Here is a 14,879-nt window from a genome sequence, read left to right as displayed (position 1 = left end):
TTGCATTTTCAAGCTTGGGAGTCCCAGAAGAATGATGTAAAATGAGCCCCACTGCCCAGGCTGTGTCACCAGGAGGGCTTCTCCACCCAGCCTCAGAGCTCTCTGGCTCAGCCGAGTGTTTTCAGAGTCTTTAAAAGAGTACCTGCTGTCCTGTGGAGGAGCAAAGAGACCCTCACCCACTGTAACACAAGGGGTTGACCTGGTGCCATTCCAGCTGGAGCTTGAGTGCTTGGGTTCGCATGTACTTCTTTTTTTTTTTAAAGATTTATTTTTTATTTATTTCTCTCCCCTTCCCCACCCTCCCTACCCCAGTTATCTGCTCTCTGTGTCCATTCACTGTATGTTCTTGTGTTGTTTGCTTGTATTCTTGTCAGTGGCACCTGGAATCTGTGTCGTGTTTTCGTTGCGTCATCTTGCTGCGTCAGCTCTCCGTGTGTGCAGCGCCATTCCTGGGCAGGCTGCGCTTTTGGGGCTCCCCTGCGTGGCACGGCACTCCTTGAGTGCATCAGCACTGTGCGTGGGCCAGCTCCACACGGGTCAGGAGGCCCTGGGTTTGAACCCTGGACATCTCGTGGTAGGCAGGCGCCCTATCCATTGGGCCAACTCCGCTTTCCTGCATATATTTCTACTTCCTTGAGTGCAGGGGAGAGGGCTCAGACTTGTACGTCCCTCTTCCAGGCCACAGAATTTTTTTTTTAAGATTTATCTACTTATTTATTTTATTTTATTTCTCTCCCCTCCACCCCTCCCCCCAGCTGTCTGCTCTCTGTGTCTATTCGGTGTGTGTTTTTCTGTGACTGCTTCCATCCTTACCAGCAGCACGGGAATCTGTGTTTCTTTTTGTTGCGTCATCTTGTTGTGTCAGCTCTCTGTGTGGGGCGCCATTCCTGGGCAGGCTGCACTTTCATTCACGCTTGGCGGCTCTCCTTACGGGGCGCACTCCTTGCATGTGGGGCTCCCCTACGCGGGGGACACCCCTGCGTGGCAGGGCACTCCTTGTGCGCATCAGCACTGCCCATGGGCCAGCTCCACACGGGTCAAGGAGGCCCGGGGTTTTAACCGCGGACCTCCCATGTGGTGGGCAGACGCCCTATCCACTGGGCCAAGTCTGCTTCCCGGGCCACAAAATTAAAAAAAAAAAACACCCCTTACCCACCTAGCAGGGATCCCCTTGTTACTGAGGGGAGAGCTGGGCGTAGCGTGGGTGTGGGAAACCTCGTGATTCAGCTCCAGGAGTTTGGCGGTGACGTGATGAGGAAGGCCCTGCTTTCCTTCCTAGCAAGTGTGGGGGCTCGTCGGGGTCTTATTTTCTCTGCCTGTAAAATGGAGTGACCCTGGGAAGGAGGAGGAAGTTACAGTTTCCGTGGAGATACCTCCCTCAGCAAGTGGTGATAAAAGAGCCCCAAGAGAGGCTTTGAAGGAACGAGCATCTCTAAAGGGGCCCGGCGACGGCCTGCCCCTGGGTGTGGGCGGTGTCCCTGCCCTCTCCATTCCGAAGGCTTTGCTCTCAGGAAGCTCTTCTCCTTCTGAAGGCCCTCTCCCTCCAGAGCTCCAGGCCCCTCAGGGTGTCCACCCCAACCCCAACCTTTTCTCCGGAAGTGGGAGGAAGAAGAGAGAAGGCAGCAGGATTAGCTGATGCCAGAACGGGCCTGGAGGAGGGCGGAGCAGCGCCCTGCCCGAGGCTGCCGCCTCTCCCCTTGTTTGCCCTGAGATAGCCAGTGCCGCTCCGGCCCAGCACGAGGCGACTGCCCTTCGGGCGCTCCCTGCCCACCCGCCGGCACCCAGGGGGACCCACAGACTGCAGGACGCCGCCATGGCCCGGCTCCCGGGGCCTTTCCTCTGCGGGGCCCTGCTGGGTCTCCTGGCCCTGAGCGGTGAGGAGAGGGGCTGGGCGGCCTCGGGCGCAACCCTGCTTCCCCGCGGGCCTTCGGGGCTGTGCGGGCAGGGGCGGGCGCGCGAGGCCCCGGGAGGGGACGTCCGAGCCCCCGCAGCGAGGACCGGGGCGCCCCAGCAGGCAGGCCTCTCAGAGGCGCGGGCTTAGCCACCGCGGGGACGTTGTTTTCCTTTCCCTGGCAAACACACCCTCATACCTGGCTCCGTCTGGGTCCTTTCACCCACAAAAGCCCGGCTGGGCCGCGGGGCCCTCCCTCCCGGAAACCTCAGGTTTCGCAAAGGGAGGGATGGGGGGGTGGGGGCTGAACTCGGCCGGAGGGAACCCCAGGCTTGGTGGTGGAAGCGCCTTACGGCGCTGGACCCTTCAAGGTCGTGGGATTGGGTGGGGGCCCCGCCTGAGCGCCTCCCCCTCCCCCTGTCTCCCTCTGGTCCCCAGCCCCCGGGCGAGCCGTGGAGGTGAGGGTGCCCGCCGAGCCGCTGAGCTCGCAGGCGGGCCGGACCGCCGAGCTGCCCTGCAGCTACAGCACGTCGGTGGGGGACAGCTTCGCCCTGGAGTGGAGCTTCGTGCAGCCTGGGCAGCCTGCCTCTGCGTCACAGCCTGTGAGCCTTTGCGGGGCCTCCTCTGCCGCTGGGAGGGGGTGACAAGGAGAGAGGCAGGCCTGAGGCACACAGAGGGGCCTTCCAGGATGAGGAGTGGGGTCCGCAGGGGTGTGGGTCAGCTTGCTCGGATGAAAAGATAAGTGGACCCTTCCCAGCTCCTCTTGCGCCTGCTGTCTGTGCCCCTGTATCACCCCTCCCATATCCAACACCCCCTGTGGTGGGGCAGCCCCAGTTTCAGTTAATAAACCCACTCACACGAAGGTGTTGTGGTTGATGGTAGGAAAATAGGTGTGCCCTTCTAGAAATATCCACATTACTTTTTTTTAAAAGAACATTTAAAATTTTTGTTGGTCTTTCGTATTAGTTTTATTTTTTCACATAGAACGGTGCTTAGCTGAGAGCAAGGAATCCAGTTCACTTAGCGCCTGGAAGAGGGTGGTATTTGAGGCAGATGGGCCTTCCTGGTTCCTGAGACAGGGTATCAGCCTCCCTGGCGCCAGCCTGTCCTACCTGTTTATAAGGAAGGACTATAGAGTTGATTCCAGGCAGGAAAAGGCACGTAGTGTATCTTCTGCCTCTTCCCAGATTCTGTACTTCACCAATGGCCATCTGTATCCAACTGGTCCTAAGGCACAGCGGGCCAGCCTGCTTCAGAACCCCCCCACGGGAGGAGTAGCCACCCTGAAACTGACTGATGTCCACCCCTCGGACACTGGAACCTACCTCTGCCATGTCAACAACCCGCCAGATTTCTACACCAACGGGTTGGGGTTAATCAACTTTACTGTGCTGGGTAAGGCAGCCTGGGGCCCCGCCAGCCACCCACCTGCCCTAAGAAATTGTGCTGGACTTGTTCAGTCTTCCCTCGTTCTGATTTCCAGCACAAGCATACAGCTCCACCCAGCACCCCAAGGAAAAACACCCCCTCCCCAGGTCTTTTAATCTAGATGGTCACACTTCAGAGCCATCCTGCACAGTGAGTGTCCTCCCTCAGCCCCTGGGAACAAAGGGTCTGAGAGAGAAAGTCCTCCCTAGATAGGGGGGTCAGAGTCATGTCCCCAAGACCTCTGACCACAGAGTCACCTCCCATTTGCTGCTCTGAGGTCAGCAGCAGAGAAGACGAGTGGCCAGTCATGGGATAAGGCCCCTCTCTGTGCTGGCTTCTCCTTCCCTGAGCACCAGCTTTGTGTTCAGAACTTCCATCTCACCTCAGACCGGAGCCTGCTCACAAGTGAGCAGCCAGGAGAAACCGTTAAGGAGTCCAGGGATATTAAGATGGAAAAGAGAAGACCTAGGAGCTGTGACTGACAGCTGTATTCAAATATCTGAAAGGCTGTCATGTGAAGGAGAGATTTTGATTTTTCTTTGTGGACCCAGAGGGCAGGAACTGGGACCAATGGGTGGACACTAGATTAGCAGAGAGGAAGAATTTTCTAGCCATCAGATTTTCCAACAGTGGAACTCACTTCCTGGGGATGCAGCAGTGTCTGAACAGAAATGGACCACTGTTTGGGAGGGGTAGGGAAGCAGGAATTCCAGTGCTGAATGGGTGTGGGGTTAGGCAGTTGCTAAGGTGCTGTGATTGCCTTTGCAGTGCCCCCCAGTCGCCCCTTGTGCAGTCAGAGTGGGCAGACCTCCGTGGGAGGCGCTGCTGCCCTGAGATGCAGCTCTGCCCAGGGAGCTCCCAGGCCAGTGTACAACTGGGTGCATCTTGGATCTTCTCCTACGCCTTCTCCTGGCAGCGTGGTGCAAGGTAACGGCCCAGGGCATCATGGGAGAGCGGACTCAGGACCCAGGGAAATGTGGCCTCTAAATCCCGCACATTCACATTCCCAGTCACATGGCTGGGGGTATGAGGCAAACCAAGATACCCTTCTTTGCCTCTTCCCTACTGTCTCCCCAGTCAGGTATTGGCTGGTGACCCTGCGGGCGTTTCTCCAGCCACATGTACTCCTGATATCCTGGGGGAGAATGGAGAGCAGGAGGCATTCTCCTGATTCCCACTTATCTGCTTTTGTGGGATTTCTTTTAGATTTCTTAAGGATCATGAGTCCTATCTAGACTTGCTAGAGGGGAAACTGAGGCACAGCAGAATGGACTGGCTTGAATCATTTAGCCAGTTTCTTTGTTAGAACCATCTAACTCTCGAAGAGCCTTGGTTTCTCAGCTTCCTCAGGAAGGCTCCAATTACCCTGTCTCTTCTCCCCCTAGTCTCAGAAAACCCCTCTAGCAACCCAGAAACCCCCAGATCACCTCCTGGCATTGAGCTATGCCTGCTAAAGCAAAGATAACCACTTTAGAAAAGCATCTGGGTCACTTCAGAGCCACTTCAGAGGATGCAGTTTCTAGCTTTTCACTTCCAACCAGGAACCTGACTTTAGCCAATGGGCCCTCCCCCCCCCCACTTCCTTGCCAGTCTCTGAATCTGTCCTGTATGTGCAGTCCATCCCCCCACCCCAACCTTCCCCACCCCTGGCCCTGAAAAGCCAGCTGTGGAGGGTGGAAAGAGCACAGAGGTTGTTGCAGTGACTTTGGCACTTCTGTCTGGGTCACCTCAATTACTTCTCTGTGCCAGATTCTCTATCAATAAAAGGAGGTTAATCCCCTCCTGACAAGGTTGTTGTAGGGATGAAAGGAAATAAGCTTTCCTTGTAGAAGGCGCTCCCTGTTGGTTGAACGAGTGGTGAAACGCTTCCTCTTCCCCCTCCAGATGAGGTGTCTGGGCAGCTCATTCTCACCAACCTCTCCCTGACCTCTTCGGGCACCTACCGCTGTGTGGCCACCAACCAGCTGGGCAGTGCTTCCTGCGAGCTGACCCTCTCTGTGACTGGTAGGGGATGCTGGACAGGGGCCAGACTGGCAGATTTGGGGCGGGAGGCTGCTCAAAGCAGGCTGAGGAGGGGGCCCAGGAAGGTCTGCGACTGGGGGTCCTGTGTCTCCTTAGATTCCTCCAAAGGCCGAGTGGCGGGGGCTCTGATCGGGGTGCTCCTGGGCCTGCTGTTTCTGTCGATCGCTGTATTCTGCCTGGTCAGGTTCCAGAAGGAGAGGAAGAAGAGGCCCAAGGAGATATATGGGGGCAGTGACCTCCGGTGAGCAGGCGGGCCGGGGAGGAGGGATATACAGAGGGGGAGGAAAGGGCTGGGCTTGTGAAGAGGTACCTCCAGCCCTAAAACTTGGAGGTATTCCGCAGATGTTTAGGAGTAGGGACTGCTGCTCAGCCCTGGGATTTGGTAGTGGGCGTGGTGAGAAAGCCTGTGTGTGGCACGCGTGAGCAAGGTATCCAGGGTGGAAGGTTTCGTATACAAGCTGGGGCAGGGATGGCTCACTTTGCTGGAATGCCCTGACCTTCCTCATACTCAAAAAATATTTACTTTGCAGTTTACAAGGCGTTTTCTTATACATTACCAATTTGGGAGTGGTGGTGGGAGGTGGATCCCAGGAGTTGGATTTGTCCTGAGCGCTCAGCTCCGTCTGATTGTTTTGTGTACAACAGTAAGGGGAGGGGAGGCCAAGCTGCCTCCACCATCCACCAGAGCTGCTGAAGAGGGTTCAGAGAGCAACGTTTCTCAAAGTGTGGCCTCAGATTACCCCGACAGAAGGAGCTTGCCAAGCATTTAGATTCCTGGACTACATCCTGTTCCTTCTAAAGCAGAATCTGGTGCACCAGTGTGTTGGGAGGTGGTAGGGCCCTGGAATCTTTAGTTTAACCAAATGGCACAGATGATTCTCCTGCACAGTAAAATGTAAAACCTCTGGGTTATAAAGGGTAGGGACCTTGATAAGGCTTCAGGCCTTTACTGGGAATTTGCGGACTTCCACCAGGGAGGATGCCATCGCTCCTGGGATTTCTGAGCCAACATCTGTGAGGGCGGATTCTAGCAACCGGCTCCTGGAGAGGCCCGCGTCTGCCAGCACCGTGACCACCACCAAGTCCAAGCTTCCTATGATTGTCTGACTTCTCTCCCGATCCCTGGGGGTCTGAGGAGGGCTATCAATAAAGACTTTGGGTACCATATTCTCTCCCTCTTCTTTCTGCTGGTCGAGCGAATTCCTTTAGGGTGTCCGAGGAGAGCACCAGTAAGGGAAGGAATGGGTTGGAAATCTGAGCGATGATGCTGTAGGCAGGTTTGGCTGGGTCAAAGGGTGGGTTTCGATTTAAGCGCCCCGCATCCCTCCCGCACCCCCCAACTTTTTAGTCTGGTCAGATGAGACTTGTTCAGGCCCCAAGCGGTAGCTCTGTGTACCCCAGCTCCCTCCTCTCTGGCACCCTCTGAACACTTGGACATTCTTCTTTATTGTTCACATTCCAACCCAGTACGGTCACATGCACACACGGAGATTAAAAACCTTCCGGCCCCACAGCCCCAGGTGCCCGGCGGAGGCGGGGCCTGCAAGGGAAGGGGCGGGGCCGCTGCAGACTCCTCCCACCGAGCCTCCCAGGCACTCGGCGTTTCCATCAACAGGAAGGGAGCCGGAGAGGCGGCTCTGGGGGTGCGCTGGGGAGAGGGGAGGGGAGATTACAGGCAGGCGTAGGGCTGGGGTGAAAAATAGGGACCTCCCTTCCGATCAAAGCAAGAAGATATCAGCCACTATAAAAACTCTATCCCTCTGTCCTGGACCCAGATCCAAAGTTCTGGTGCTACGCTGGGGCGGGAACAGCACAGAGACGCAGGGCGCCCCCTTTAGCTGCGCAACGAAAAGAAAGGCCTTTTTTTTTTCCTTTCCTTTTTTTTTTTTTTTTTTTCTGTTTTAAGTGAACATACTTGGGCGTCGCTCTGGGCGCCCTCCGCACCCGCACAGGGCAGCGCCCCGAGGCTGCGGAGGCAGAGCTGCATGCTGAGGCGAGGAGACGAGGGGCGGAGAGCAGAAGGAGGAGGGTTTGGGGGTGCGGGGTTTGCGGCTCGAGTGGGGAGGAAGAGCGAATGGAGACTCGACGGGAGAACTGAACGGGCACGGCTGTTGCGACTCCGCGACGGAGCCTGCCTGGCAAATGGAGTCTCTAGGGGCGCAGGAGGGCTCCTGAAGCTGGGACGCTGGTGGCAAGGAGGGGATCACAAGCACGGCGGGGAAGGCTCGTCACTGCGAAGGGGATGCGGCATCCACCTCTCCTTGGGAATTGAGGAAAGAGAGGGTCTGAGGACTGCTCCCCCCTGTACTTCCTCTCCCCCACCCCAACCGGGACACCTGGGCCGGGAGCGCCCGGAGGCCCCAGCCACCCAGAACCGCCCCTCGCCCCGCGAGTCACTGAGCTGAAATGAGCCCCGCGGCAGGGACGTGCGCGCGCAGCGGTGTGTTGGTGGCCCTCGGCTCGACGTGTGCAGCCAAGTGGGGGGTGACTGCGTCTGCGTCGGTCCAGGTGTGTGTTCCCGTCTCGGTCTATCGGAGAACCCCCGGGGGCAGGGTGCGTCTTCCCGGACCCGGGTGGTGGTGGGGGCGGGCAGAGGGCAGGGGTTGGGAGCGTGAGGCCTCTTTTCTCCCACTCGGGTCTCGCACCCCGCCGCTTCGGGGTGAGGTTCATTACCTTCGAAAACGCTCAGATCTTCGGTCCAGGATGGGACAGGAGGGAATGATGGTGGAGAAAGAAACAGGTGAGCTCCCCGAACCAGTTGCACCCTCAGCCTCCTTCCGCCCACCACCGACCGAGGGTCCCGGATTTCCAGTCCCCACGCCCCGCCCCGCCCTTGGTCTTCCTGGGCTCCCGAGGGGTGGGAGGAGGGTGAGCCCTCAGCCGTCCCCGGGGCGGGGAAACGGGGCTCCGCTGCCCGCCCGGCTCACCTGGCCTAGTCTCCGCTGGGGCCGCCGCCCGCGCCTCCCCGGGCGCCCCCAGCTGCGCCGGGCCCCCCCGGGCCCGGGCCCTTCCGGCCGCGCTCTCCGCTCTTTATCTTCTTCCGCGCCATATGGCCCCGGAAACTCGCCTGGATTTTGGCAGCGGCGGCGTTGGCCCCGGGGTCGTCCAGAGGGATGTCTAGAATGTCGTCGTCCGGCTTGGAGCAGGCGCTCTCCTGGGAGTGGAGCGGAGGGGGGGCGGTTCTTCTGGGGTGACTGGGCCGAGACCCGAGAGGCCCCGCGGGGGTGGGCTAGGAATAAAGCCCTGAGACGAGGGCGATGCGGGGGTGAGAGAAGCGACGAGGGGGCGAGAGAAGCGACGAGGGGGCGAGAGAAGCGACGAGGGGGCTGCGGTCGCCGCGCGGGGCTAAGGCAGGGGCGCGCGCACGTGCGCGCGCGCGTGTGTTTGTGTCTCTCTCTTGGGCGGCGACAGGCAGAGAGGAGGGCTCAGGGCCAGGTGGACCCAGTTTTATTCCTAACTCAGGAAAGAGACATGCACCCTGGGATGGGCCACAAGAAAGCCCCCCTGGGGGGGACCAAGGGTCTATCCGCCGAGTTAGGGGTGCTGCTGAACTGATTGGAAGGTGGAGAGGGGCGGTCTGGAGTAGCAAAGAAGAACGGCAGCAGGGACACCTGGAGCCCTGTCCTCAGGAGTTGCCTCCAGGTCAGAAGGACCCCTTCTGAGTCCAGGATTCCCGGGGGAAGGTATCCGCGGGACTGTCCCCTTCCTGAGTGAAATCACCCTAGAGCTCGAAGCTGGAGTTAGGGTGAGGATGGGGTCATCTCTCAGTGAGCCTGCCTCCCCCCACAGAGAGAGAGAGGCCCCGAGAATGTTTCCCTCCATTTTCTGCTGCCCCCAGGATGAACTCATAGTCGGAAGAAAGGAGATGGTCTGGAAGGAACAACAGAAAAAAGGCTCCACTCCAAAAAAGGACAAAGAAAGATAAGCAAGAGCAAGAATCCCTTTCCATGACGTGCCTATGAGGAAGAAAGGAATATGGCAACAGCTTCCGTGTAAGCACTTACCTGGCTCCAGGCACGGAAGCACAGCATTTTACAGGCATTTTGTTTAGTCCTCACCACAGCTATGATGTACCGTTTAGTGTTACCTTGGTTTATCCCTAGTAAAATTGAGGATTAGAGTGTTCAGAAACCTGTTAGGGTCGTACAGATAGTTATCAGGGGACCTGGGATTCAAGCTCTTGTATGTCAGAGTCTGAAGTATATTTTTTTAATCCCTACTGATAAGCAACTGCAGTCAAGAAAATAAATCAAGACTTGCTAACTCTGTGGCCTTTGGCAAGTTATCTAACCTTTTCCTGCCTTAGTTTCTTCATCTGAATAATCAGGATAATAATACCTATCTCTAGGTAGTGGGGAAGATGAAACATGATGTGCATAAAGTTTCTGGCACAAACTAGGTGTTCAATAAACGGTTGCTATTATTGTGATTCTTTAAAATAATGATAGTTTTTGTAGATGAAAAGTGGTCAAAGAATACTTTCAAATGGTTCACCCTGATAACAATCACTCCTACCACTCCCCCACACACCCCCACCGCGGTGCCCCAAGGTAGGCTTCGGTTTTTGGTTTCTCTGAAGCTTGCTCCTGCGGAGTCAGTGGGGTTGGGAACTGATGGTATTAATTTCAGAGACAAAGTTCTGGAATAGAGGGGAACTCGGCCCCTGGACCTTTCTGTGTCACTCACAGTTGTAGTGTGGGTGGGGATGGGGATGGCTCCTATGAAATAGAAGGGCATTTCTCCTTTGATCTGGCCCACTGCCTTCTAGGAATGTGTCCTCACTATTTTTTGCCCGAGACTTTCACAGCTTTCACTTTTTCTCTTAGGCATGAGATGACCAAGGTCTCATATTAGTAATAGTGATTCAGTTCCAATCATCCCCACCCCGCCACCACCCCACCAGTTCCTAGAAGTTGTGCTGTCTCCTAGGACTGCAGGGATCACGGCCCCCAGGAGCGTACGTTAAATTGCAGGTGCCCAAGCCCCCGTGATCAGACCCTCACCACGCTTCCCAAGGCTGCCCTCGTTTCCTGGGCCTCGAAGTTCTGCCGTTTCTGCGCATTATGCCCACAAATGATCTAAAAGGAATTGCCAAGGTGTGATGGGGCCTGACGCACTTGTTTTGTCTTTCCCAGGTCAGAAGCAACTCTTCTGGGTTCCATGAATCTCAGAACTAAGCCTTTTTTGGACATTAGCAGGGAAGAGTGAGGCTTCTCCTCAAAAGGGGATAACTACCAAATAAAGACATTCCCAACCCACCTCCTGCCCTTGACCTCGGCAGCTGTGGAGGCCTGGAGGGATCGGATGGGGGAAGGAGTATCTTCCCCCAACCACGTGAACACCCTGCTGTCGCCACCCACTTCATCTGGATCCAGAATGGAAACCTGGGACATCAGGCAAAGCCACCCCCGACACACTCTCCACTTGTCCCCACAATTGGCCTCCCCTGTTTCCACTCAGTTCTCAGGGCAGAGCTGCTGGGTGCTCCACCAGCCATGGCCAGAATTGGAGGGAGTATGAGAAGCTGAGAAGAGCTCATAGGGCATGGGGCCTAGGTGGGCGCCTTCCAAAGCCAACGCTTGATGGTGTGTGCCTGAAAGCTCCTTTTGAACTGAGAGGCATCTGGGAGGTGGGGTGCAGGTAGAAACGCACATTGGTCCCCAAAGCAGGAGCCATGGCCTCTAGTCCTGTCTGGGCATGTCACTTCATCCTGGGGTCTCGGTTTCCTCAGCCACAACTAGAATTGGGCCTCCATCATTCAAGTCCCCTTCAGGTCCCATAACCTGAGAGCTTTAAGAATTATCGCTGCAGACTGCTTGTTGCAGGTGCCAGGTCCTGTTCTCAGCACATTGCGCACATCACCTCATTTAATCCTCATTTTAGAAACCAGAGTCCCAGAGATGTTTTGTAACTTGCCCAATGTCGCACAGCTAATAAATAGCAAAAGCGGTCCAGTGACTGTGGACTCAGAAGGCTGTGCTCTGGGAAGGTAATTACTTCCATGAAATTAGCTAGACCAAGTTAACTTGACTTAAGCAAAAGAAAGAATAAGATGCCACCCAAATGTATTTTTTGCCTTTTCATATTAAAGTGAATGCCAGAAAGTCATACATATGTGGCTACGTAAATCAGCGACTGGAACATTTGAGTCAACAGCACCATCTCAAAAAAAAAAAGGCAGGGATGTTTTCTTCTTCCTCATTTCTGTTGGAGCCTCCTTACTAAGGGGAAAGAAGGCAATAAGGCAGGATGAAGTTTTCCCCAAACACCAGGTTAGGCAGTCAGTGAGGAGAGCTCCAGAGCCAAAGCACAGGGGGACCTGCCTCCAGCCCGCAAATGTACACTGTTCTAGTGTCCCAGCGCCCTTCCAGTGCTGAGCCAAATCCCTGCCTTCCACAGAATGGGGTACGAAGGCGCTGAGCCCCAGTGCTCCGCCCTCCACCCCTTTCCCCTTTTCCCCACCTGCGCTGCACAGTCTGACAAGTTGCCTTCTCTGGCTCAGCCCTTTGGCCCTGCAGACCAGAGGTGAAGGGCGCCAGGTCCAGAGGCACCGGGGGGGATTGTGTGTTCCCCTCTGCGCTGTCTGCACGGGCAGCCTCTCCTTTCCCCAGGGACACTCATTCCTGCCATGCCTGCTGTCCCTCAGTATGGCTTCCGGGACTCTCAAGAGCATGGTCGATGGCAGACCAGGACCTACGGGCAGGGATCCAACATCCAACCCTAATTCCTCCTGCAGGTGCCTCCTGAGCTTCTGAGAGCCCTAGCTCTCTCACTCCCTTCCGCTGACCTTCCCTTCCCCACCGTTCTTACCTTCTCAGCAATATCCACCCCCAGCTCTGCCCCACTGCCGACTCCTCCCAGAACGCCCACGATCCATTTATTTACTTTATAAAACACTGCCGCAGGCCAGGGGCTCTTCCTCAGTGGAGCCCAGGAACCTCCATCAAGAGCCCTTTCCTCCTTTCCCAACCCCAAATCACTTCCTGGAGAATGACAAGCAGAGGGGAAAGACGGGAAGGAGTTATGTCATCAAGACGTTTCTCCAGGTGGTGGGATGGTAGAGGATGGACATTGTTCTCCTTGGTACTTCTCTCTACCTTTCTCCTTTGCTATTATGAGCATATTTTATAATGAGGAAAAACATAGTCAATATTTAGAGTAGAGGTTGAAATACAACCATTTGACTCAGACAGGGCTGTACTTATCAGCTCTGCCACCTCGGGCAAATCATTTAACTCTTTTGAAACCTCAGTTTGCACATCTGTAAAATGGGGAAAATAATACCTACCTCACAGGATTCTGACGATGGTTAGATATAAAGTGCCACATGGTAGGCATTCACGTGTTGGCAACTGTTACCAATACTCACAAGAGAAAATCCTCATAACAACCACCACTTGCCCCTGAGTGCTCTCTGCCTCTTGGTACCCTGAAAAAGGGAAATCTCACCACTTCTAGAGCAGCGTTTTCCTTTCCTTCCAGACCTCACTCTATTTATTTTGTTGTACGTCCTGGAGTGAAGGAGGCCAGCAGTATGACCTCTCGTGTCATACCCGGGTTGACTGAATGGGAACACAAGGAGTTCGGAGTAGACTATCTTTCTCCACGTGTGGGGGTTAAAAAATTATCTATGTGTAAATAATTTTATATGTATATAATTTTATACGTAGCCATGGCTATATAATTATATATGTATATATAATTATATATATAAATATATGTATATATAAAAATATGTATGTATATAATTATATACATAGATATTTACTGTACTTCTATGAGCCTGGGGCCAGGTCCTGCACTAGACCGAGTCACCTGAACAGCAACCTCCTTTCGCTGCATCCAGGTTCCAGTGTGGGCGCTGACGAATGACAGACACTTCCTTCCCTCACCAGCAGGGCTCTCCGGCGGTCACTTCATCCAGCCCCCTCCAGAGCGAGAAGGCGTTGGGGGCCGGTCTAAGCCCTCCCCAGAACCACTCTGACCAGGCTGTCGGCTGCCCATCACCACTACTGCCTCACCAGCACGGCCTGGTGATTCTCCCACCCTGCGTTGCACAGGCCGCTTAGGCGATTGCCTGAGGGTCTTGGGGATTAGTTTGCTCGCCCGCTGACAGCGGCGGCAGTGGGATGGAGCACGCGGGTGGGAGACGAAAGCCAGGGGGAAAGGAGTCGCCGCAGCTTCGCCCGGCGACGGCTTGCAGCGGCTCTCTGGGGGAAGTTCCTCTTGTCGTCTAACCTGCAGCTCCCGTGCTGCAGAACCCGAACCCCGGCTCTGTAGCAGGTTGCCGAGTTCCCGGTCCTACCAACACTGCCTGGCGGATGGTCGCTCAGACGCCCCCGCGAGCTGGGGAGCTTTCCCCCCAGGATTTCCAAGTCAGGCGGGCACCTGCCGACACCCACCACCCTCATCTCAGCAGGCAGCCCTCACTGCTCCTCGGTCTTCCGCACCCACCTCGCTGGTCTCCCAGGGGGTTCGCGAGCGCCCCGGGCCCCAGACCAGGCTGAGTGCCAGTCCCCTCAGGCCCTGTCACTTACGGTGCAGCAGTCCATGCTGGGGCTGGAGGTCCTGGGCTGGGGCGGGGCTTCGCGCAGGGCGGGGGCGGGGGTGTCTGCGGCTGGGTGGGCACCCTGGGGCTCCGGAGCGCCCGCCGACCCGCGCGGCACCTGCGGCTCTCCCCTCCGGTCCTCTCTCCCGCGCTCAGCGTGGCTCGCGAATGTAACCTGAGCCCCGCGGCCGGGAAGCCAATCAGAAGGCGCCTTTGGCAGGGTGGGCGGGGAGAACGGGGGGAGGGCCACGCCCCCTGGGCTCCCTCCGCCCGCTCCCCCCCAGCCCCTCCGCCTACATACTTCCATCCTTTCCTCCTACACACCCCATCCTCGCAAGCCCAATCCCCTGGCTTGCTGAGCGGCAGACTGCCAGGCAGAAGGAGGCTCCCGACATCCCGGGCGCAAACACGCTTGCATCTGGGCACGGCACCCCCTCCCGCCCCAGGATCGCAAACCACGCGCCCCTCCCCCCTCCCCTCCCCCACCTTCCACCACCGAGCTCGAATCCTAAATATGGCTCCCTCCAAGCTCCCTCCCCCTCAGTCCGCAAAGCAGAGCTCACGGAGACGTGCGGGGAAAAGTCCCCTCATCAGTCCTGCCATTGCCCAGAGAAACCTGTTCAATAGGGTCCACAGCCCTGGGATGGGCGCACACAAGCACACAAGCTCACGGGCCGCACATGTCCGTTTATGAGACTCCCCAGGCTCACTAAAACGCCCACTTCTCCCAACATGCAGACACCCAGACGAGTTTATTCTGCAGACACAACCTGCAAAAATAACCACACAGACCTTGGGCACACACCCTGTGCAGAAAAGTGCAGACGCTCTGTTATGGGCACACACACAGGCAATCACACTACCGAGATGTCTGTGTTATATATATATTACATCTCTCTATCATCTATCTACAACTATCTCTCTATCCATCTATCCTTTCCCAAACAGACAAAATTGCTTGTGTGCACTACTCACTTGTTTTGTATGCAT

At 56.2% G+C, this 14,879-nt stretch overlaps 2 protein-coding genes and 1 long non-coding RNA gene across 7 annotated transcripts; 2 read left to right on the top strand and 1 right to left on the bottom strand.

The window, feature by feature from the left end:
* The first annotated feature begins 69 nt into the window (after nt 1-69).
* On the top strand, nt 70-6,508 carry VSIG2 (V-set and immunoglobulin domain containing 2). The gene is made up of 7 exons (XM_023591957.2): nt 70-1,874; nt 2,330-2,493; nt 3,079-3,286; nt 4,088-4,246; nt 5,204-5,323; nt 5,438-5,582; nt 6,316-6,508. Exons 1-7 carry the CDS (start codon nt 1,814-1,816, stop codon nt 6,446-6,448), a joined length of 990 nt encoding a protein of 329 aa, XP_023447725.1. The 5' UTR covers nt 70-1,813; the 3' UTR covers nt 6,449-6,508.
* A 258-nt stretch (nt 6,509-6,766) lies between these two features.
* Nucleotides 6,767-14,041, bottom strand: NRGN (neurogranin). Of its 3 annotated transcripts, none has more exons than XM_071212393.1 (4): nt 13,879-14,041; nt 8,269-8,495; nt 8,015-8,032; nt 6,767-7,609 (listed from the first exon to the last, which is right to left on the bottom strand). In XM_071212393.1, exons 1-2 carry the CDS (start codon nt 13,891-13,893, stop codon nt 8,274-8,276), a joined length of 237 nt encoding a protein of 78 aa, XP_071068494.1. In that variant the 5' UTR covers nt 13,894-14,041; the 3' UTR covers nt 6,767-7,609; nt 8,015-8,032; nt 8,269-8,273. The 3 variants fall into 3 exon arrangements, with proteins under 3 accessions (XP_071068494.1, XP_071068492.1, XP_071068493.1); XM_071212391.1 differs by lacking the exon at nt 13,879-14,041 and adding an exon at nt 9,346-9,427; XM_071212392.1 differs by lacking the exon at nt 13,879-14,041 and adding an exon at nt 9,346-9,427 and having other exon boundaries at nt 6,767-7,601.
* On the top strand, nt 7,603-11,451 carry LOC139437755 (uncharacterized). 3 transcript variants are annotated; one of them, XR_011647648.1, is made up of 3 exons: nt 7,603-8,081; nt 9,180-9,333; nt 10,477-11,451. It is a non-coding gene; the product is annotated as an uncharacterized lncRNA (long non-coding RNA). The 3 variants fall into 3 exon arrangements; XR_011647649.1 differs by lacking the exon at nt 10,477-11,451 and having other exon boundaries at nt 7,603-7,849; nt 8,031-8,081; nt 9,180-9,764; XR_011647647.1 differs by lacking the exon at nt 10,477-11,451 and having other exon boundaries at nt 9,180-9,764.
* Nucleotides 14,042-14,879: the final 838 nt, after the last annotated feature.

Source organism: Dasypus novemcinctus, chromosome 27, assembly GCF_030445035.2.
Source record: "Dasypus novemcinctus isolate mDasNov1 chromosome 27, mDasNov1.1.hap2, whole genome shotgun sequence".
Lineage (NCBI taxonomy): Eukaryota > Metazoa > Chordata > Mammalia > Cingulata > Dasypodidae > Dasypus > Dasypus novemcinctus.
The sequence above is the reverse complement of the archived record's forward strand: the minus strand, read 5'-3'. Positions and strand labels throughout refer to the sequence as shown.